The sequence below is a fragment of the Aspergillus piperis genome (assembly GCF_003184755.1).
Source record: "Aspergillus piperis CBS 112811 unplaced genomic scaffold BO85scaffold_8, whole genome shotgun sequence".
NCBI classification, from domain to species: domain Eukaryota; kingdom Fungi; phylum Ascomycota; class Eurotiomycetes; order Eurotiales; family Aspergillaceae; genus Aspergillus; species Aspergillus piperis.
Genome location: NW_020291598.1, coordinates 1,549,516 through 1,570,127, shown reverse-complemented (window position 1 = coordinate 1,570,127; position 20,612 = coordinate 1,549,516). Strand labels below are relative to the sequence as shown.

General features: G+C 50.6%; 9 protein-coding genes across 9 annotated transcripts; 4 read left to right on the top strand and 5 right to left on the bottom strand.

The window, feature by feature from the left end:
* Positions 1–216: 216 nt before the first annotated feature.
* Positions 217–1,443, bottom strand: BO85DRAFT_438431 (pinin family protein; the record flags this gene model as incomplete). Its single annotated transcript, XM_025658669.1, has 4 exons — positions 217–642; positions 716–784; positions 896–1,346; positions 1,433–1,443. The coding sequence occupies 4 exons, from the start codon at positions 1,441–1,443 to the stop codon at positions 217–219; spliced, it is 957 nt and encodes a 318-aa protein (XP_025516163.1).
* A 523-nt stretch (positions 1,444–1,966) lies between these two features.
* BO85DRAFT_459392 (PHF5 family protein) lies at positions 1,967–2,293 on the top strand (the record flags this gene model as incomplete). The annotated part of the gene is made up of 1 exon (XM_025661651.1): positions 1,967–2,293. One exon carries the CDS (start codon positions 1,967–1,969, stop codon positions 2,291–2,293), a length of 327 nt encoding a protein of 108 aa, XP_025516162.1.
* On the bottom strand, positions 2,230–4,020 carry BO85DRAFT_449343 (twinfilin). The gene is made up of 4 exons (XM_025660146.1): positions 3,873–4,020; positions 3,091–3,728; positions 2,754–3,005; positions 2,230–2,697 (listed from the first exon to the last, which is right to left on the bottom strand). Exons 1-4 carry the CDS (start codon positions 3,889–3,891, stop codon positions 2,581–2,583), a joined length of 1,026 nt encoding a protein of 341 aa, XP_025516161.1. The 5' UTR covers positions 3,892–4,020; the 3' UTR covers positions 2,230–2,580.
* A 366-nt stretch (positions 4,021–4,386) lies between these two features.
* BO85DRAFT_488042 (putative succinate:fumarate antiporter (Acr1)) lies at positions 4,387–5,599 on the bottom strand (the record flags this gene model as incomplete). The annotated part of the gene is made up of 5 exons (XM_025663496.1): positions 4,387–5,000; positions 5,068–5,266; positions 5,318–5,367; positions 5,431–5,478; positions 5,533–5,599. 5 exons carry the CDS (start codon positions 5,597–5,599, stop codon positions 4,387–4,389), a joined length of 978 nt encoding a protein of 325 aa, XP_025516160.1.
* Positions 5,600–8,281: 2,682 nt separating this feature from the next.
* BO85DRAFT_370968 (uncharacterized protein) lies at positions 8,282–9,671 on the top strand (the record flags this gene model as incomplete). Its single annotated transcript, XM_025655983.1, has 2 exons — positions 8,282–9,033; positions 9,101–9,671. 2 exons carry the CDS (start codon positions 8,282–8,284, stop codon positions 9,669–9,671), a joined length of 1,323 nt encoding a protein of 440 aa, XP_025516159.1.
* Positions 9,672–9,679: 8 nt separating this feature from the next.
* On the bottom strand, positions 9,680–11,325 carry pex26. The gene is made up of 2 exons (XM_025655328.1): positions 10,781–11,325; positions 9,680–10,719 (listed from the first exon to the last, which is right to left on the bottom strand). Exons 1-2 carry the CDS (start codon positions 11,230–11,232, stop codon positions 9,855–9,857), a joined length of 1,317 nt encoding a protein of 438 aa, XP_025516158.1. The 5' UTR covers positions 11,233–11,325; the 3' UTR covers positions 9,680–9,854.
* Positions 11,326–11,578: 253 nt separating this feature from the next.
* On the top strand, positions 11,579–15,674 carry BO85DRAFT_420905 (CAF1 family ribonuclease). Its single transcript, XM_025657909.1, has 7 exons — positions 11,579–12,139; positions 12,194–12,286; positions 12,341–12,567; positions 12,620–13,265; positions 13,310–13,756; positions 14,390–15,057; positions 15,125–15,674. Exons 1-7 carry the CDS (start codon positions 11,905–11,907, stop codon positions 15,416–15,418), a joined length of 2,610 nt encoding a protein of 869 aa, XP_025516157.1. The 5' UTR covers positions 11,579–11,904; the 3' UTR covers positions 15,419–15,674.
* Positions 15,545–16,569, bottom strand: BO85DRAFT_449337 (cysteine-rich PDZ-binding protein). Its single transcript, XM_025660145.1, has 3 exons — positions 16,096–16,569; positions 15,879–16,002; positions 15,545–15,820 (listed from the first exon to the last, which is right to left on the bottom strand). Exons 1-3 carry the CDS (start codon positions 16,300–16,302, stop codon positions 15,735–15,737), a joined length of 417 nt encoding a protein of 138 aa, XP_025516156.1. The 5' UTR covers positions 16,303–16,569; the 3' UTR covers positions 15,545–15,734.
* A 2,767-nt stretch (positions 16,570–19,336) lies between these two features.
* On the top strand, positions 19,337–20,113 carry BO85DRAFT_438423 (uncharacterized protein; the record flags this gene model as incomplete). The annotated part of the gene is made up of 1 exon (XM_025658668.1): positions 19,337–20,113. One exon carries the CDS (start codon positions 19,337–19,339, stop codon positions 20,111–20,113), a length of 777 nt encoding a protein of 258 aa, XP_025516155.1.
* Between the last annotated feature and the right edge of the window lie 499 nt (positions 20,114–20,612).

Genomic DNA, 20,612 nt, shown 5'->3' with positions numbered 1-20,612 from the left:
GTTTGTGTTCAGCCAGCCGAAGGGGGGAACTCGCCGGCCTTCCCGCCGAGATGCCTCGGTTCTTACTCGATGCAGACACTAAGAATGTACATAAGGAGGAGAAGCATAGACTTGCCTTCAACCTCCGGTCGACATTGCAATTCGCTACTCGATATGATAGAATATGGTGGAATTAAATAAAACGAAGAATGAGAAAGGGTGTCACCGCTTCTGCTGCTAATAGATTACCGTATCTTCTTGGTCCTCCTCCACTTCACCGCCATCATCGTCGTGTCGATGGATATCCGAGCGGTCATGGTCCATACTAGTAGATACATTGCTGTCATTAGCAGGTGAGGTCTCGGCTTTGGCTTCTTCGGAGCCTCCACCGGCTGTTGTCTCAGCTCCCATAGTCACCGAAGACGCTTGAGCGACGCTCTTATTCTCCATGGCGTCTGACTCGGACACAGAGGCTGGTTCCTGGGTCTCTTCATGCTCAGCCTCCTGCATCTTCTCCTCCTGCTGCTCGGGGTTCTTCTCCTCGTGGGACGAATAGCGTGCGTCGAACTCCGCCACTTCTCTTGCGACAGTAGCTTCCGCTTCTTTAATCTGGTCCTGTATTATGTCCTCATCCTCCGCCCTTAGCTGCCACGGCTTGTAGTACTGCAGATAGAATAGTCAGAATCTCCCAAACTCAAGCACCAACGCCACAAAACCATAAAGTCGGGAAACATACTAATACCGGCTCTGTCCTCGTCTTAAGGAAATGAGCCATCGCAATCAGATTCGAGTGGCGCGTGCGCATCTGAGACATCCATTTATCAGCGCCCGCACGACATAAACCGAGCAGCAAACCAAAAACCCAGCAAATCACCATCATGACCACCATCCGGGAACACGGAATCTTAAAACTCACCGATTCCTCCTCGTAGAACCTCTGCTCCTTCTTCCGAATCACCGCCAGTTCCTCCCGCCTCTTCTTCTTCAGCTCTCCATATTCTTCATCCTGCAACTTCAGCTTATCCTGTTGTCGTCGTTCAATATCTGCACGTCGCTTTTGGGCCGCCGAGGTCGAGCTCTGCGAAAGCGTCCCCAGCAGAGCACCGAATAGTCGTTGGCCGCGTTTGCGCTCCTCATCCCGTCCTGCGCCACGCCGCGGTTTCCGTTCTGTTACATCCGGTGAGGCCTGTTTGCGATCCGGAATTGACTGGGTGTCATCATGATGTTCCGTTTGTGAGCTAAGACGACGGCGTTTGTTCTCCGAGTCTGGGTCTTCAATCGACGACTGTCGCCGCTTTAGCCCTGCTTCTGGAGACGGGATTGTAGTAGTGTCCTGGTCGGGGAGGGCGACGGCCGACGCGAGAGTTCTGTATTTTCATGCAAATGTCCCATGTTAGCAGGGATGTTTCTTGTCAAGAAAAATAGTCAGGGTAGGCAGCGAAATAATATATACCCTTCGGTCATATCTGGCAGGGAGAAGCCGTGAGAGGTGAGGAAAGAAGGAAATAAGAATCAATCAGATGAAAACAGGAATGCTTGTAAAATTAGAAGAACAGACACTTGGTATCGAACAACTCCAATCAAAACATTCCGCGAAAACAACCAGAAGTCACCGGGTATTCATTTGCAGCTTCTCTCAATCAAACCTTCGTTTCGGTATCGCGATATGCCCGGCGCGGCGGGACTCCAACGGCCCGTGCACGGACCACCAGACCGCCCCGAAAGAGCGTTTCTTCCAGTTCCACCCTCCCTCTCTGCCTCTCTCTTCTGTGTGTCCCCGACCCAGACTTCTTCGATTGCCTTCCACTGTCTCGCTGCTGACATATCACATTATATCATTACGAAGCGTTAACTGCTCGTAATAACGGCAGCTTTCTTCGACACCGGACCTGAGATCTGTCCTCGTTATCCACACTCGTTCTTCTCAAGACTCGTCGCGTCCCTCTCAACACTTTCACCAAAGAGCTACTAATCCCATAAATCCACCATGTCTCGCCATCACCCCGATCTCGTCATGTGCCGCAAGCAGCCCGGTATCTCTATCGGCCGCTTGTGCGATAAGTGTGACGGCAAATGTCCCGTGTGCGACTCCTACGTGCGTCCCACGACCCTGGTCCGCATTTGCGACGAGTGCTCCTTCGGAAACTACCAGAACAAGTGCATCGTGTGTGGTGGAGAGGGAATCAGTGATGCTTTCTATTGCTTTGAGTGCACGCGACTCGAGAAGGACCGAGACGGATGCCCGAAGATTATAAACTTGGGAAGTTCGAGGACGGATTTATTCTACCAAAAGAAAAGTTTTCGAAATCATTGATGTGGGCTGGGTGTTGTTTTCTCCTTGTTCGCCACGCGTTTGGGCTCTTGGGCGAGAGCGTCTGCTCTCTGCATCGTATGCTCCTGGTCTTAGGGAGCTCTGCAGACTTATGGGGGTGGCTTGGGCGAATATAAACGGTTGTTGAGTGTGAGACGGCTACAGCTACAGAAGACAGAGGAGATTTGTACCGGCGGTGTTTCGGTCACAGGTGCCCGGGCTATATACTATCGCGGATCATAGAGCGGGATATACAAGAAATTACGAATCATCTAACCACGCGCGGAGATTTACCGACCCGGACGTCTCGGTCTCGCAAATCCCCGGCTCGGTCCGTTGTCCTGGGGCGGGTGGACTTCTTCATGCAACCTTTCGCCCGTGATCTCATCAGGCGAGGAGGCCTCGATCTGCGTGCTGTGTTAGGGACTCTTCAATCAATCGAGCGTGTGCATTCAGCTCTTACCTTCTTTGAAATCTTCAGGCCCTGATCGCCAGCCATAGTGATTGCATGCATCCGGGAGCTGGCGTACAGCATACGCTCCTTGATCGAGGAACCCGAGGGGCAGGTATAGATGAAGATCACCACGTCGGAGTCGGGGTAGTGGTAAAGTGTGTACCGGGGAGAAGACGAAGGGATGTGTGACTGGACGGAGTTCGCCTCCACTCCGGACTCAGCGGCAGCAACCTTGATCGCCTCCGTGGGGACATCAATGGACTGTATTTAGACAAATCGAAGTTAGATTCTTAATTGAAAGACACATAACCCAGTGCATTGATCGCAGGATCATGAAGAGACGTACCAGCTGAACCAGGCCTCCCTGCTGTAACCCTTCGAGGGCCTGCTTAACATCGTCATCGACCTTCATCTTGACCGATGCACCACCGAATGGGTTTGCCCTGTTGAACGTGCCACCAATACCGATATCTCTGCTCGGAGTGCCGCTGCGAGCCTCCTCTTCGGCTCTCCGCACAGCCTCCAACTCCCGCTCCTTCTCACCCATCAGATCCTCCCGTCGGAAACCGCCCGCGGTACCCTTCTTCTCAGCATCCCGCTCCTTCCATGCCTCCTCACCAATGACCTCATCTTCATCCGTAGCGAAGATGGTGGAAGCAAACTTCTCCGTTCCCAGTTCCCTAGCCAAGGTGGCGCGGGTTGCGGCGAAGAGAGTCTTAGCGCGCACGCCAGCATTAGAAGGAATGTAGGTCAGAGCCACGAGGGAGGATGAACCACCCTCAGGGCGACGAATGAGGAGGTAAAGAGGAGTTTTGGGTTCAAGGACGGACGAGAGCTGGGAAAGAGATGGGTAGAAGGCGTTTGGAGAGGCGAAAGGAACCGGGGAAAGGGGCGACAGGCTTTCCGACTTGATTGTTACGGGAAGACAGAAGATGGATTCATCGGAGACGAAGTTCCTGAAGGCTTCGTGAAGCTCATCAGAGACTATTGTGTATAGTTAGCAAAGAATGCTGGAGTTGAGCGTAACTTGGGTTTGTAAGGTGGCATGTCCGAGGGGATCGGTTGCGGGATGTCGTAATCGTCAGGAACAAGGGGAAGACGAGGGGAACGAGATTTGTAGATATGTACCTGAGATTCCGGACTGCATCGTGAATCAAGGTCCAGCAGTAGCTCCTGGCCGTTTCGGGTTATGCAACTTATCGGCCGGTCTACTTCCTGCAGTCGAGGGGTTTATCTGGAAGGTTGTTTCGGGGAGACAGACGGAGGGGAAGGGCAGAAGCGGTGTGTCTTGCTTCTAGCGGGGCTCAGTTTGCTGCCCCGGGTGATCGGCCCCCTTATCTACGTGGGAAGTTTTGTATCTACGTACTTCTACTCTATACTACACCCTCGGAATTCAATGGACTTCTCTGAATGGTTTTTGGCTCTATCCAAGAACGGAGGTATGCTAACATAGGAAATGAACAAGGAAAACGGATATAATATATACAACCCACTCCACGTGGATCTCGCCTGGCGGCTCTCCAATACCCCCAAACATATAAACAGGAGATTACTGATAACTCAGCGATCGAAAACGCCACCATGCTCATGGTATCAAATGCTTTCGAGAACATACAGTGGCCATCCCTTCAATGGGAGCCACTTACTCTTCATAGTTTCCACCAACGAAAGCCCACCCGGAGGTCTCCAGCTTGCCCTTCAGGAACTCGTACACGGTGAAAGTGACGGCCTGACCAGGTGCCACTCTCATCACACGGGGTGTGATACCCTTGTAGAAGGCGCGAGCACCCTCTTGCTTGAACATGTCCTTCGCGATGACCATGATACGTGATACGGCTGATTGACCGGGCTCAGCGCGGGTCTTCTGCAGTCTCGTCTTGATCGTGTCGATCGGGGCGTTGGAAAAAGGCCCGACGGCACCGGAGATCAGACCGATAAAAGTTGTCTGGTAGGAAGGAAGCTGTGTGTTGCTGTACTCGGGCTGAACTCTCTGGAGGAAAGCCTTCAATTCGGTGTAGGCTGTGAAGTTGGCCGCTTGGTTGGTTCCTTGACGAAGGGCAGTCAGGGAGACACCGCGGTACAGAGTGCTGAATCCCTCTTCCTTGATCACGGTGAAAAGCGCATGTGGTGCACTGCGGTACTTGGGGGTATCGAGAGGGTCCGCCAGACTGTGATGTTGTGCTTGCAAACGAATCTTAACAACCTCCATAGGATTGACCACTGCCACGGCTTCGGTCACACCAGCAGCAAGACCAGCTAAATGAAAGGAGCCCTGTTAGCCTCCACATACCCCACTAAAGAAGGGCAATGGATTGCAACTTACCCAGGAAAGTGGCTTTGCTGGTCACGGCACCGGTCTCCTTATCAGCAAGCATTTGCTTGTATGATTCGTAGGAGGTGAACCGGATTGCCATCTTAGGGATGATACCACCAAGGACAGCACCCAGACCCTTGTATAGACCCATGGCAGTCTCCTTCTTCACGATCTCAACACCAGTGGCAACGAACCCGCGGGGTTTTACCTATCAGACGGTTAACAGTGACTCAATGCTTCACACATGGTGCTCACTTACACCCGGTGCGCGGGCCCGGCGAGAGAGCTGCATCCGAACTTTGATGGTGTCTGGCATATACTGTCAGTGGGGTTCTCGCCCGGGACAGTCAATTGATTTATTTTAGCACATACCGAGGGGGTGACACACGAGCGCTTCCATCATACCGGCACCACCACCAGCTGAATCGCAAGTTAGTACAGTACTCACTCAATGCGCCGGGAGGGTTTGCTTACCGATGAGGTTCACAGCCGGGGAGGCTGGCTTCTTGCCATTGCGGCCTTGTACAGTTTTTGCGGACATTGTGAACAATTGCTAATTTTGCAGAGATGTTGTTTTCTCCGTCAATTGGTAAGAAGCTCTTCTGCAAGAGCTATAGCCGGCAACGCAGTAGGACAAGCTTCCAGGCGATCGCTTGCAGCGAAAGTACTTTGACAAAAGGGGGGAAAAGAGGAGAGAAAGATCAAGAGTGAATCGCCAGCGATCCGGAGTCCAGGGATCTTTATTATTTTTTAATTAAAAGAAAGGACGGGGACGATCTCGGAGGTTCACAGGAAGGCCCAAAAATACGGGGAGATACGGAAGTATAACTACGTCCCTCGGCTCTGCCCACCCAGGGTATTTAAATCGGCGAGTGAGGGAGTCACTTGATTAGCGGCTTAGCTGGAAGATCCCAAACATTCGCAAGGCCGTTCTCGGCAATGAGGATCTCAGACGGGCTCGGCTCCAGTGGCGGCTTTTGCTGTCGCTTTGGATTGATTTTAGCCCAGGCGTACCGGGCGTGGAGGGAGCTATGACGGGGAAGCGGAGGAAGCTTCTCTGGACGAGCGGAAGCAATGCCGCCGTCTTCGCACAGTAGACCAACAACCGAACGCCTTGAATATGAACTTAGGACAGGGTCAACGGAAGGAAAAGAAACTAGTCAAGTGATTGGATTCTGGACTCTCCACGATTTACGATTTCCCTTAACGTGGGGGACATCCCATCACTTATACCCTTACGGCTGCCATCTCCCCGGTGGTGGTTAAGCTGCTCGTGTCTACTGAACTTATTCTACCTCACCCCGAGGCATCGGGAGCTGCACAAAGTCATTCCGAATAACGGCGCGCACATTGGCACTTCTAGTCCTTGTGGCCTAAAGGTGGCGTGGCCAAAAGTGACCTCAGAGTGCCAATGGTAAGCCGGAACCAAAGATCATGGTTCCCAAATGTCAGGTAAGACCGTACTCTTCACATGCTGGAGAGTTCCCTAATGGCTTGGTTTCCAGCATATCGTCGTCATCTGCCAGTCGTAAGCAGCAGTAGCTACCTACTCACTTACATAGAAAGCCTTAGCTTGTGACATGGCTTTCTTTACCCCCGAGACAAGACCGTGACCCTAAAGTGTGGGGGATAGGAAGTTGGTGCACCAGTCCTATAATTTCCACGGGTAATTCCGGGCCAAGCCTGGGGTCGTTCTTCAGCCGAGGTCCTTTCTCCGTCCGTCAGTGCCGACAGTGGTTAATAGCAAGGAAATGTTCATCCTGTGTGGGATGGATAATAATTACAGTCTGAATGTGATAAAAGGAAAAACAAGAGAAAGAACTATGCCTCTCATCTTGTGACCCCCAGGGATTTTCCCCTTTCCAGCTAGTATATTACCTTTTCGTTGCTTCCTTTTTTGCAAGTCACGGGATTATGCATGTTCCCCTCTCCTGAAGGTTTACCCCACGGTTCATGATTTACCCACGCCCCCCGGAGGTCATTCTTCCGAGCATACATAACGAGATTATTAAGAGAAATAAACTTATGAAAAAAGATTCGAACTGCGAGGAGAAATGTATTACAGGCACGGCATGTCCCTGAACAACCAAAACGGGGAGTAAAGAAAATAATAATAATAGTAAAGAAAACAGAAGAGGGGACATACCGATAAGATAAAAATACTAAAAACAAGGGAAAGCGATCGCTCCCCCAGATCTTCACATGTCAAAGTATAATGAACGGTTAGTCAGTAGATTGTTGTTAGTTTTAGTTAACTAGCATATGATCTCTGTTATTTTGATTATTCATCGCTCTATGCTACCCTAAGTAGTGCGGAGGGGTCTTCCTGTATAGTCCCTATCATGTTCTTTCTTGTCTTGTTATGTGATTCCAGTCATGGCCCCATATCTTACGTCTGTTTAATGGTGGTGTGGGTTTGTCCATCGGAGAGACATGTACGTGCAGTGTCGGAGTAGGAAGGGCTTGGTCACATACTCTCAGCTCACACTTCATGTAGTAGTATAAATGGAATCCAATCTTCTCCGATCTGAGTCTTGGACTTGAGACTAGGTATGTAAGAGTGCGGGACATAGTAATATGCAGCCTTATCTGGATAGAGCCTGAGGTATAAGTTACTAGTATTCTATCGGGAATATACCCCAATAGCAACTATAAGAGACTCATCATAAGTATAAACATTATCTATAGATCTGTTGGTGTAGACGAATAGTAGTAGCGTGACCGACAACTGTGGAAACCCATGCCAAGGATGAACCGATATCTTTAATCCCAATAAGCCTATGGGAAAACCCCACTATATAATTCGAGTCCCCTTCAGGATCAATATCGCTAGTTCAGATGTCGTGTTTCCTCATTATCGCTAATAACTGTATAAATACTAAATGAGTACTTTCATTCCTTTATGTTTCTATTGGTTACGCTGCACCGCACTACTGATAGTTGTGGTCCAAACCCCGGATCGCGTCAAGCAACCGATAAAATGGACAATCGTTCAGCCTATCAGTTTATCAGCCCCCCAGCTCGGACATGATCCGAGTGCTAGGCTCTTTTTTTTACCCTTCTTTTTCAACATTCCACCACGCGACAATGTTGGTATGTGGAATTTCTTGATTTGGTTTATTCTTTTGGAGATTTGGGATCGCTTTTCTGACGTTGAAGCCAAGATATGAAAATTTCCTATTATCGGCATTCATCCCGTATGAGCTGAGCAGCATCAGCAGCAATGTCCATATCCAACCATGACCCCACATCCACCAGGGGCACAACACGAACCCTCAAGACCATCGCCCTCTTTATCCTCCACCAATGGCTCCTCATCGGCATCGGAGTCGCCTGCGTCTTGGCCTACTATTTCCCCAACGTCGCCAAGAGCGGCGGCATCATCCGCTCCGAGTATAGCATTCTCTATGGCGCAATGGCCCTCATTTTCCTGATCTCCGGGCTCAGCGTGCCTCGAGAAAAGCTTATCATCCACCTCCTTAATTGGCGACTGCATGTTCTTGTCCAGGGTCTATCATTCCTCGTTATCCCGGCTTTCATCCTTGCTATCGTGCATATTATCTTGGCCGGTGACCCAGATGAACATATCGATCGCGCCCTGCTGGCTGGGTATATCTTCCTGGCTTGCATTCCTACCACTATTGCTTCGAATGTTGTCATGACTCGCTCGGCGGGCGGTGATGATGCCGCGGCGCTGGTGGAGGTCATTATTGCTAATTTCTTGGGCCCGTTTATCACCGCTGGATGGACGGTGACTTTGCTGCCGAAGTCGGAGGAGTTTGATGTCTGGAGAACTGGGGATGGGAATCTCTCCGATATGTATCGCGATGTGTTTAAGCAGTTGGGTCTGGCGGTGTTGTTGCCGTTGGTGGTCGGTCAGTTGATTCGCTGGGTTTGGCCGGATATTGTGGGCAAGGTGTTGGCCAAGTATCGCATTGCGAAGATTAGCACTGCATGCTTGATTCTGTTGGTTTGGTAAGTTGATTGATTTGACACGCATAGTTCTAAAGACAGTAATAGTTGGCTAACTGGTGATGTATAGGTCTACCTTCTCTTCTTGTTTCGCGACAGGAGCGCTCCAGACTCTTTCCGCTTCGAGTATTGTCTTCGTGGTTTTGTTCAACATTGCGCTGTATATGTTCCTTACGGCTGTTTGCTTTTATTGTTCTCGCCCGCCGAGGATCATCTCTGGTGTGTCGTTAACGGTGAAAGGGAAGACATTCTATCCCTTTCAGCAAATGAACCCTCAGGAGACTATTGCCGTGTGCTTCTGTGGTCCGGCGAAGAGTACTGCGCTGGGAATTCCGCTGCTCTATGCCATGTGGGGCCCGTTGAGTCTGTATATCAAGTCGAAGACGTCTGTGCCTGTGCTGCTATATACCACGGAGCAGATCTGTGTGGCGCATTTCTTTGTGCATATGTTCAAGTGGTGGCATCGGCGGGTTGAAAGGAAGAGTGCTAGTGTGAGTGATGTGGAGTGTGGTGGAGAGGGAAACGCAAATGACGATGGGGAGAAGATGGACTGTCCAGTGTCTGAAGCTGCGTGCGGGACGGATCTGGAGAATAAAAGCAAAGGGGCGGGCGTGAATTTGTCCCAGGAAGGTAATAAGTAATCGTAATAAAGCATAGACAAGCATTCAGCACATAGAGTTTACATAGAAATGGAACCGTATATAACATAAAGGCAGCCCGCGTGCCCCAATCACGCAGTCGAGGAAGGAGAAATGACAAGTCCTTGGCGTTTGATATCTAGAAAGGCATATAGACAAGGGAAAAAGGGCGGAATTCATTGCTCATCAAATGTAGCTCACTTTCACTCCCATCCCGACAGTACCCTTGATTTTCTGCCAACCGGAGCCTGTTATCCTCCGGATGCGCTCCCGCACGTCTTGTCGGCTTAATGCGGCTATGATACCGAGCATGAACAGAAGCGTCCGCGCGAATGATAATGGGTTGCCTGCGATGCTCTTGCTGACGTATTTTAGGATATTGCGCACCACGTTGATCAGTGCTCGTGATTGCTTGGCCCGCGCCTCGGGCTTCTCGGTCTTTTTGATATTCTTGGAGCCAGGAGGTGAGAAGGCCGTTCGACCTGCGGAGGTACCTGGTTTGCTGGATTGCTTCTCTGCGAACCTCCCTTTGCCCTTTATGCTGCCATTGGGATAGGTCTTCTCAATCCCGTAATCCACCTCACTACCGCTGCGTCCATGTCCTTTCTGCGCACGTTCAGCAGCCTCGGCTTCCTCTACCCTGCGGCGCTCTGCCTCTCGCGCTTGTCTTTCCAGCTCGGCATCCTTCTCCCGCTGGAGGGCAGCGGCGCGCAGCTCCCCTTGCTGTTTCTCTTCTTTCAGGCCTTCTAGCGTCTGTAGAAATAGCTCCTTCCGGTCCTCATCGAGAACTTCACTCAGGTTGATGAACTCCTGCGCATACTCCCACTCTTCATTTGCGGGAAGAACATGTAGGGTGAACAGCTCGATTATTCTTACCCTAGCAGCCAGGTCTTTCGGGGTATCCGTACCACCATTTGCCCGCGGTGTAGATGAGCCACTAGTCAGATGGTCTGATATGTCCAGATTGGGTTGTCCGTAAGACGATAGGTATGTTTCAAGCCGTTGTTGATTGAGTTTCTGTGAAGGCGAGTGTTTCAACAGGAGAGTTGCTCTGCGGTAAACGACGATTGTCAGTAATGAAAAGTAGCTGGGAATCCGACGTGATAACTGACAGGTTATATACGACTTCTGCATCCACTGATCCCTCCAAGCCTCTATACCCCGTGCGTACAACGGTCTCCCAGATCTCACCATCGCGAACAGTGGTCGAGATGGCCTTCCATTCTTTCTGCCCAAACAGCTTCTTGCCTTCTTCAGGACCCAATTCAATGATTTGGCTCAGGAGTGTAATGTACAGATTCCACACTTTAATCCGCCAGGTCGGCTGGGCTGAAGCAACGGGCGCGACGGAATCATCGCCATTGACGAACTGCTCGTCGGCTCCCCTGACCACCGTAATCGCAGGCTCAAGGGCTGAAAGTGCTTCTTGTAACCGTAGTGTCAGAAAGAGATTTGACGCCTTCTTATATGTTTTTGAGCAAAGCTTGGAGGGAGACAATGAAGATGTGGACGAGGAGAGGAGTTGCGACTGGGACGCCGACATGTAGGAACTATCGTCGGCCATTGTTCACCGCCAGCGGAAAATGCGACGGATCGGAAAGATGAATCAAAGAAGGGAAATCGAATGGAACGTGCGCGGCTATCAATAAAGGCAGAAACTGCACGAGGAATAAATGGATGCGATCGAATTGGAGCTCTGGGTGGTTGGGACGGTAGAGGGAACAGCGTGACACTAAGTTGGGCTAAGAACAATGCTTGGACTGGAGGAGTTTCAGCATCACCTCGGCTCATGCGTTTCGCTGGCCGAGAGTCTGGGGTCTGATGTCACGGGACGCCGCTGTCGGAAACTCCCCAAAATAGACTCTCTGCGCCTGAGGCCTCCAGGCACAGCTCCAGTCGCGGGAATCCAGTGACGATCTTCCCCTCTCCATCATTCATCCATTCATGAATCTTGCTGGAATTCGTTGCTTGTGTCTCGGCTGTTCCTTCTCTGGTATTGCAGTGCAACCGGGTCTAGAATCTTCCGACTCTTTATGACAAGCTTCTGACTGGGGATCTCACAGTATTCTTTGTTTAGGCTGATCCACTATCTACTACTCCGTCCTGATTCACCTATTCATTAACACAATAGCCAGATACGCATCCCTTGTATCTGCCTTACTTCCACTCTTCAAGCTTTTATATATTCTCACTCTCCTTTGTACGGTGCTACTGCATCGTTGAGCTGCCGAAAACAATGGATATATCCGCCCAAACATTCTTCTACCACCTGCCCAGAGTATTGGATGACCTGGCATCCTGTTGTTTCGTATCTATAGACTTTGAATTCTCTGGCATCGCCAAAGGCCTCGGACCTTCTCCCAAGAGCAGAAGCACCTTGCAAGAGCGCTATGAAGAAGTCAAGAATTCTGCTGATCAATACCAAATACTACAAGTTGGCTTGACTATCTGCCATGAGGATCCGGAGACAGGTTAGACACACATGTCCACCACTCCAGGTTGATGGGTTAATAGCGCAATCACAGAAACGTACACCTTGAAGCCGTATAATCTATACTTGAGCCCAATCATCGATCGGAAGCTGGATTTAGACCGAAACTGTTCCTTCCAAAGCAGTGGTATGCTCGTTTCAAAGCTGCCCGCATCCCGTTAACCTAATACGATCTACTTAGCCGTCGAGTTCCTCCTGGAAAACAAGTTTAGCATGGAAGAATTGTACAAGAATGGCGTTACCTACTTGTCGAGAGATGAGGAAAGTCGAATAATGGCCAGAGTCATGCAGAGAAATGAACGCACGACAGCACGCAGCTCCCTGGATGTCGCGGACCATGAGCATGAGTCTATAGCTTTTCTAAAGGATGCTCGCCGTCTTGTAGATGATTGGCTGGCGCTTGGTAAAGTAATAAATTCGGTCACATTTACTAGTACTGCTTTTCTGACCGTGATAGCAGGCCCGGGACAATTACCTTAATATCCCGCCGCCTCGGCCTATTAATGGACCTGCTCCACCCAATCACCCCAAATCTATGCCGACAGACCTCAATAGGTTTCAAAAGAGGCTTGTTCATCAGCTTATCGAAGTGGAGTATCCGAATTTGGTGACTGTCAGTAAGCCAGGATTTATACAGATAATCGACTACGACGAACAGCGCGAGAAGGCCGTTCGCGACCAGAGGGTGAAATGGGTACAAGAAAGGATCTGGAAACAGACTGGATTCAGATGGATCGCGGAGGCGCTAGCTGGGGGCGATCTGACCAACCTCGAGCCTTTTTGCTTCATCAATTTGATGTCGTCTTCGAAGGAGAACCCCCAAAGTTCCCTCCAGGACTTCTCGCGGAGGGTGAAGCAGCGTTTGCAGAAGAATAGACCTATTCTGGTGGGCCACAATCTCTTCACGGACCTGATTTACTTTTGTCGGTGCTTCTTTGGGCCTCTCCCGGACCGTGTGGAGGATTTTCAAGCCATGGCTCACAAGATGTTCCCGGTGTTGATGGATACGAAGTATATGGCTACCCACAATTGTGGCTCCATTAATCCCAGGTCTTCCCTACAGGAAATCAATGACAGCCTCGCTGCACAGCCAACACCAGCAATAAGTAGGTCAATAACTATGTTGTCGTTCCTCACTAATGTCGATCAGGTATACACCCTCAGTTTACCAAGTACAATACGCGGGCCATTGATCACGAAGCCGGCTTTGATAGTTTGCTCACTGCTCAGGTCTTCATAAAACTTTCTGCCCAGCTCCGAGACAGGGGAACTTCTGGAATTCCGCCAACAATTCCAGAGATGCCTCAACCCAGTGAAAAGTCCAAGGAGCCCACGAAGCAGGTCATCGGCGACTTCGAGGCTACTGTCGTCCTACCTAGAGGTCCCAAGTCGAACAACGTCCGTATTATGTTCGGCTCTATTGAAGTTGAAAAAGTTGTCCAAGACAATGGCGGCAAGGACGCTGGCGAGGTAACCAGAATATCCTTGACACCCCACGACTCTCCTGAGACACAGAAGAAAGCCGACGAGGGCCGATTGATTCCACGCTTAGGCGCGCAATTCTGGGAGATTTATGGAAACAAATTGCGCGTCTTTGGTACGAATGAGAGGGTATGCCACATTGGCTAGGCCCTCTTGAAAGCCAGCCAACATGCCCAATGAGCGTTGACCATTAACTACATCCCATGATTACGAGGAAAGTAGCTCCTAGATACCAGAATACCTAGTTTGCATGATTGAATAGCAACAGCTACAGTCTCCATAGGCGAAGCCGTATGAATGAATGTATGCAGCGTCTATCTAACAGTACGCCTTGATTTGAGAAGGTACCGCTAGCGAAAAATGGCCGCAAAAACCGCTCTGAGCACCGGAAAATGATCGACTGGTCGTGGTTACTCAACGCAGTGATGATAAGGAAAGGTGCCGTAGAGAAGAAAAGAACAGAAATGGGCCGCACTGCAGAACTTTTAAACCAAGCGGAATGATGGGTCACATGACATACTAGCCCGGTCGGGACTAGCTCCGTCCCGACGCTCCCTCGCAGGTGACCGCCAACTTTTCTCGCTATATCGTCGGCCTCCGGACCTGTTGACAAGTACCCCAGCATATAACCAACACATTTGGAGATGTCGTCAGGGTCCAATGGTGCCAGGCGCGTAGCGTCGCTTTTGCGTACGTGCTTGCCGATTTGAAATTCAAAACCAATGCGTGTCCGTACTGACTGCTCCAGGGCCTGCGATCTCCGATCCCAGAGTGTGCAGAAGCTGTCAAGAGACGCTTGTCCGCCGCAATTACGCCACGGCCTCTACACAGGCTTCCACAGAAACTCCCTCCACCGCCGCATCAGCTTTCCCCGTCGTGAAGCCCACCCATACCATCAAGGCCGGCGTGGTCCTCTCCCGTCCCCCTCAAATCACCCGCGACCTTACCGACTTCGAGAAGGCGTACTATTTCTACCAGAAGCGATTGAACGAGCGTCTCCAGCTACCTTTCACGAAATACTTCTACTTTAAGCGTGGAACGCCCGCTGACGAGGACTGGAAGCGCAAGATCCGCGAGCGTCAGACCCCCGCACGCGACATCGGCAAGTACAACCCGTACTCGAAGGAGGCATGGAACGATGAACTCCTCGTTGGAGCCGTCGAGTCGGACCCGGCCCACCAGGTGGAGATGCTTGTGCAGGATGCGGAGTCGACGGTCAATGCCACTTCCCAGGACACCAGCAAGAAGGAAGAGATCCCGAGGCCCTTCCCCCGGGTGACGGAGGCGGACCAGAAGAACGATCAGAGAAGCCTCAACCGGGCACTGCAGAGGACTCTCTATCTCCTTGTGCAGTCCAAGGATGGATTCTGGACGTTCCCCAGCTCTCCTATTGTGGCTGAAGAGACTCTCCGTCAGGTAAGTTCCGCTGACTCTGCTCGGTGTTTCAGCAGCGGCAGTGAGCGCTAACGCTATTTGAAAACAGGCCGCCGAACGTACCCTCGAGCAAGCCGCCGGTGTCAACATGAACACCTGGATGGTCGGCTACCACCCCGTGGGCCACTACGTCTACAACTTCCGCAACCCGAGCAAGCTGGCAACCGGCCCCGCAGGCGAGAAGGTCTTCTTCATGAAGTCGCGCATCATGGCCGGCCAGGCCGACCTTTCCGGAAACGCTCAGAACCTGACCGACTTCAAGTGGCTGTCGAAGGACGAGATTTCGAAGTTTGTGAAGCCGCAGTACTACGCCAGCGTCAAGAACATGCTGGCCGATCGGTAAGCCGATGTTTCTTAGGTGTGATGGAGTAGTAGTGTATGGATATGGATAGTTGTCGTTGTGCGGACTTGTTTCTTTCCCCGAGGGGGTTTTGTGCCCTTGGTTGGTAGTACAGCAGGTCTGAGTCTTGCATATATCATCTCGTCGGTCATGTATAACTAGCTTTTATTGTTTTCTTTTCGCTTTCTATTCGCAATGAAGACCTTTCTTGTTCCTAAGACTATTTCCGAATCAACCAAACGCCATGCAGATTCCTTCCCAGTTATAGTGACAATAGACATAAGTAGGTATCTTAAATGCAGAAAAGAATAACTAATGACTACTTCAAGTTGAACTTCTGCCCCGTAATCGCAGGCTGATTTTTCGACGAACTCCCCGTCAACCCCTTGCCACACATCGGACACGCTATACGGCGTTAGCCAAATCATCCTTCAATAGTAATGTAAAAAGAAAGAAAACGAACCATTCTTCTGATACGCACACCGCTGACAATACTTCCTCCCCTGCTCCGTCTTGGTTTTGCAAACCTCACAGGAGGAAGCATACGCCGCGTAGGGATTCTTGGCTTTGGAGCTGAGGAGTTTGCTCTATACAATATTAGCATCGTCAACACGGTATATAGCAGTAGCAATAATAGTAATAGTCATAAGAAATAAGGAATAAAATGGATTGATACATACCTTCCCAATCCCCGTACTCCCCAACGTACTAGACTTGGCTTTCCCTCCAGCAACAGCAGCACCAGCACCAGCACCACTGCCACTGCTGCTGCTACTACCACCGAGCGTTGTGGCTGGTGAGCCATAGTACATTTCTGTTTTGCGTTTCACGCCGGGAGTGGCGAGCTCCGTTTGTTTGAGTTTCTTTTGGCATTTGGAGCAGACCATTTTCTCTTGCTTTTATTACTTTTGGTGGAGGGGGGAGGTTGAAGGGAGAAGTGAGTATGAGCGGTTATATGTTGAGATATGGTGAAAGGTGGTGAAAGATAGTCTGATGGGAGGGAGTAAGTATGTCGGGATAGGAAGTATTGGATGGATGATGGGTGGAGAGTATTGGAGGGATGATGACGCCAGTTGCTTGGTTGGTAGTGCTAGACTAAACTGCACCCGGGATTTGCGTGGTGGTGGGGTGTGGGGTGCCGTAGTTGGGTTGGGGGTATACATATCTACATTGGCAGTTACGGTGGGTGGATGTTGGTTTGAATACATCTTTACTTGCTGTGGGAAGTCATCGAAAATGTTGCTATGTAATGTAATTTATTTGGTTTGGTTGGGTAGGATCCCCGACTCTCAGCTGGTCAATACTAATATGTACTGTCATATAATATTCGGTAGCAGTGTAGTGTCAGAAGTACCAAGTAGTTGAGGTGATCATCAGAGTATATACTCCAATAAGCAACAAGGTACTATTTGACCATGTTTGAATAGTACAAGGTTCTCTGCAGGGTGTGCTGCAGTCTGGTTTGAATCAGTCACAAAAAGTGTTGGACCCATGTTATATCCTCACACATCCCGCCGATCCGTGCATATATCAGTCCGGAACATTGTGATTCCATATTGCATTTGGAATGTCGCTGCAGTTGATTGTATATGCCAGGAGATTGTGCAAAGTCTGCCGAGTGTGTAAGAGATGCTTAAACGTCTGGATTCCCGCTTTGATCTTAGTACGAGTGCCTCCAATCTCTGCTCTGGATAGCTTAAGATTCCCTTGAATATCAAGTAGTAGATCAAGGGTGAGCAGGAGCAGTGACGACTAGTTGATATGCCTACTTGGTGGTTATTTTAATCCAGAAATTAGGCGAGTCTAAAAAGAACATCCAAAGTCCACATTGATATCCCGTCCGGCTTTTAGTTTCATCGGCTTGGAAAAAGCACGTCAGTAATCACAAGCACATTGCAATACCGGTAGATCTGTATAACTGGGATAAGTCCGTGGCTTTCCAGAAAAGCTCACCGGGTGCGAAGGGTATAATGCAGACAGCATTGATCCATCCACACTCCAGAGCAGCATCAAGGGGCCAGACAGGGCGGAGATCTAGCGCTTTTATCTTCAAGTTGGGCGCCTGCCAACACCGTTGGTTGCCCAAACAGTGGCAGGTGGATTTATAAAGCTAGCCTTCGGAGAGGGTATAGACAATAAGCTAACAGCCTCGTCAAAAGAATCACGCCTTTTTTTTGCCCAGGCGCCTCGGATCGTGACAAGTCATAGTTCGACGGGGATTTTCCAAGTCACCATGCCTTAGCCCCGAATAAGGCCAATGACGGTGTGCTGACTTCGGAAACCAAGAACACCCTGCACCTGCAGGTAAGCATATTAACCATTTAATTTCTGGCCGCAGTTCTTCAGGCCTCGGGGGATGTTCATACATAGGATGGTGCACTAGGCGACAGCGATGCAGCCCTTTTGATCCATGACCAATGTTTCGAGGTACGGGCGCGATGGTGTGCACAACCACCCGCAACCCGAAAGGGCCACATGCGTATGCCTCCCGGACGGCAGTAAGCAGGCCAAAATAGAATCACGGCTGACTGGCCATGGAAGACGGGAAGAAGAGAAAGCAAGTAGATAAGATGAGCGGTGGTTGCTGACCATCGTGGCCTCCGAGTGGATGTGGCAACAAATTGCCCGTCTTAAATCCTTCTCGTTCGCACAACCCAACTTTCCCTCCACTTCGGCTTCAGCTCTTCCACGACATCCTCCCCCTCCAATTCTGACAGCCAATCCCCGACCCGCTTGGGCTTTTGAAATTTCGTGCAGATGGGAGCTGGACATTCAGCTGCCCTGAACAAGGCGACCCTCCCTCCCACAACTCAGACTTGCGTGGTCCTCCCCAAAAAGCTGTTTGTCTCCCAAAGCTGCAGGATGACCCGCCACTCCTGAACTGGTCTGCATTGGACGGCGAGTTCCAGAGCCCAGGCTGGACTAGCAAACCTGCAAAGACGGGAACTCCTTCGCTATGCACCAGGCAGGGGAAAGCAAAGAAGAAGAAAAGTAAATAAGGAAAAAGCGAAAAGCGAAGGGCAACCAGAAGAAGAGAACGGCACAGAAAAGCAAAGAAAGGAAGGAAGATGCAAGCACGGGTCGCCGTGCTACCCAGGTTCCTGGATACTGTCGAGCAATGATCGCCTGTTCCAGCGCCGTGGTTCGTCTGGTTGGACATCGCTCTTTCTGCCCAGACCATCACCCTGGGGCCAGCTCGCTGGTTCCCTGACCTGACTCTTCTATAAAGCGGTCCTTCAGGTGGCATCGCCACGGGCTGGTTTCTTTAGCTGGGATGTTGTCAGATCACCGCCAGTCGCGTTGGACTGGCTATAAGTCTTTGTTCTGGTACTGTTCGTGCGTGTCTCAGCGCACAGCCAGCTAACTGTACGTCTCCCATCCTCGCCTTACCAACCCCCCCACTCCGGGCATCTCCTTTTTTTTTATAGGACTCTTTTCAACTGACCCTGACATAGTCTAGCGGTTTTCAATCATTTGTGTTTTTGCTTTTTCCCCCCAGACACTACTTGGGCGCCCGGACCAGGCTTGGTTTGCTACTAGCTTATTGATTACCGACTCCTTTTCCCTGCCTTCACCTTTCTTTTTCTCAGGGCCCAGAACGGCAGGTTGACGTTGAGCACGTCGTCAAGAGGTCGGGAATCCCTTGCTTCAAGGTGGAATCGGAACTGAATCTTGCCCACACCGCACGCTTCTTTTCTCTTTCATCTTCCATCCCTCCCCCTCAGCGGGCATCGCTCATTACCCTCCCACGAGCTCTCCGCCCAAAGTTCTAAGTGCAAACCTAAAGTAAGGATAAGAGGGCCCTTGAGTGACTCGCCTACTTAGTGTCATCTGGTAGCACGGAAGATTCGCGCAACGAACCAGGGGACGTCTTTTAGTGGTTACTCCAGTGGTCGAAGGAATCGAGAGGAGATAAGGAAAATGCCCCCCAGCAGTTCGTCTTTTACGGCGCTGAATCTGCCCTCGACATTTTCGCTACCGCCATGCATGGAATACTTCACTCTCACCGCCGGCCCAAATACGGACCTTTGGCGTAAGCCACCGAACCGGGATACTGCAACGGCTCCTATCGTGTTTACATCCTTGCGGAGCCCATTTGTAGTTGCCGAGGTCACTGTCACGGCCGACTGGGAAATGGAATGGGACCAGGGTGGTCTGGTGATCTTTGCCGGAGCTGCGCCGCAATCATTCTCGCCAGACAGTACTCCACGATCGGGCCGCTCCGGGTACCCTCAACCGTTACGACCCTGTAAATGGGTCAAGGCCGGGATGGAGTTCAGTTCGGGCACGATGAACGCATCGTCGGTAAGCGCAACCTCCGACGGCGCGGACTGGTGTCTCTCACCACTGTCGATCCCCGATCGCGGTCCATCGGCCATGCATTCGTTACGCATCAAATTGGAGCGAGTCGGACATTCGCTCTGGATATGGTACCAGGATCCATCGGCGGTGCCGTATGCAGCGAGCCCGGCGGCCGTGAGCAGCACGTGGAAGAAGCTGCGGGAAGTAACATGGTTCTTCTACGGGGTAGAAGACAAGTTCGTCCACGTGGGCGTCTATGCCAGTCGCCCGCATAGTCTGCCTCGCACCGGGACGATGTGGGCGATGGCCAATGGTCCGGGGGTGGCCGGATCGTCGGCGGCGGCATCAGCGAACGAAGGGTTGGTGGTCGAGTTCGAGGATCTGGAGATATTGTAATTTTTTTTCTGTCTTATCTCGTCTTAGCAGCATTGCTTTGGTTCCAGCTACGACCATTGAACGCTTATGAGTCGATGAGCTTTCTTTCTCTTTGGACTTTTGGGCTGGTTAGGTTCAGGAGCCTGGTGCATTGCGGGAGATAGCGAACATGGGTTTATGTTATGGTTGGAGCGATTGCTGAGACATGAGCATCTGTTGAGTTTGGCTGTTCAACACTTATCGATTTAATGAAGAGTTAATATAATCTTTTCTTCCATACTTAGATATACTTACGAAGTATATTAAGTCGATACAACTTTATACAGCGGTTATCATTTCATGTTTGACTGGTTCCTCAAGAACTAAGAAACTGCTTCTACCTGAGAACTGATCTAAAGAGACGACGATTCTAATATTCAGACTCACCCTTTCTACGGAACCTCTAGCATTGTATTCCTACTACCCCAAGTTCTCTGTAGAATAATATTGCTAGGATACCTCCAGAGAAAGCAACACGTGG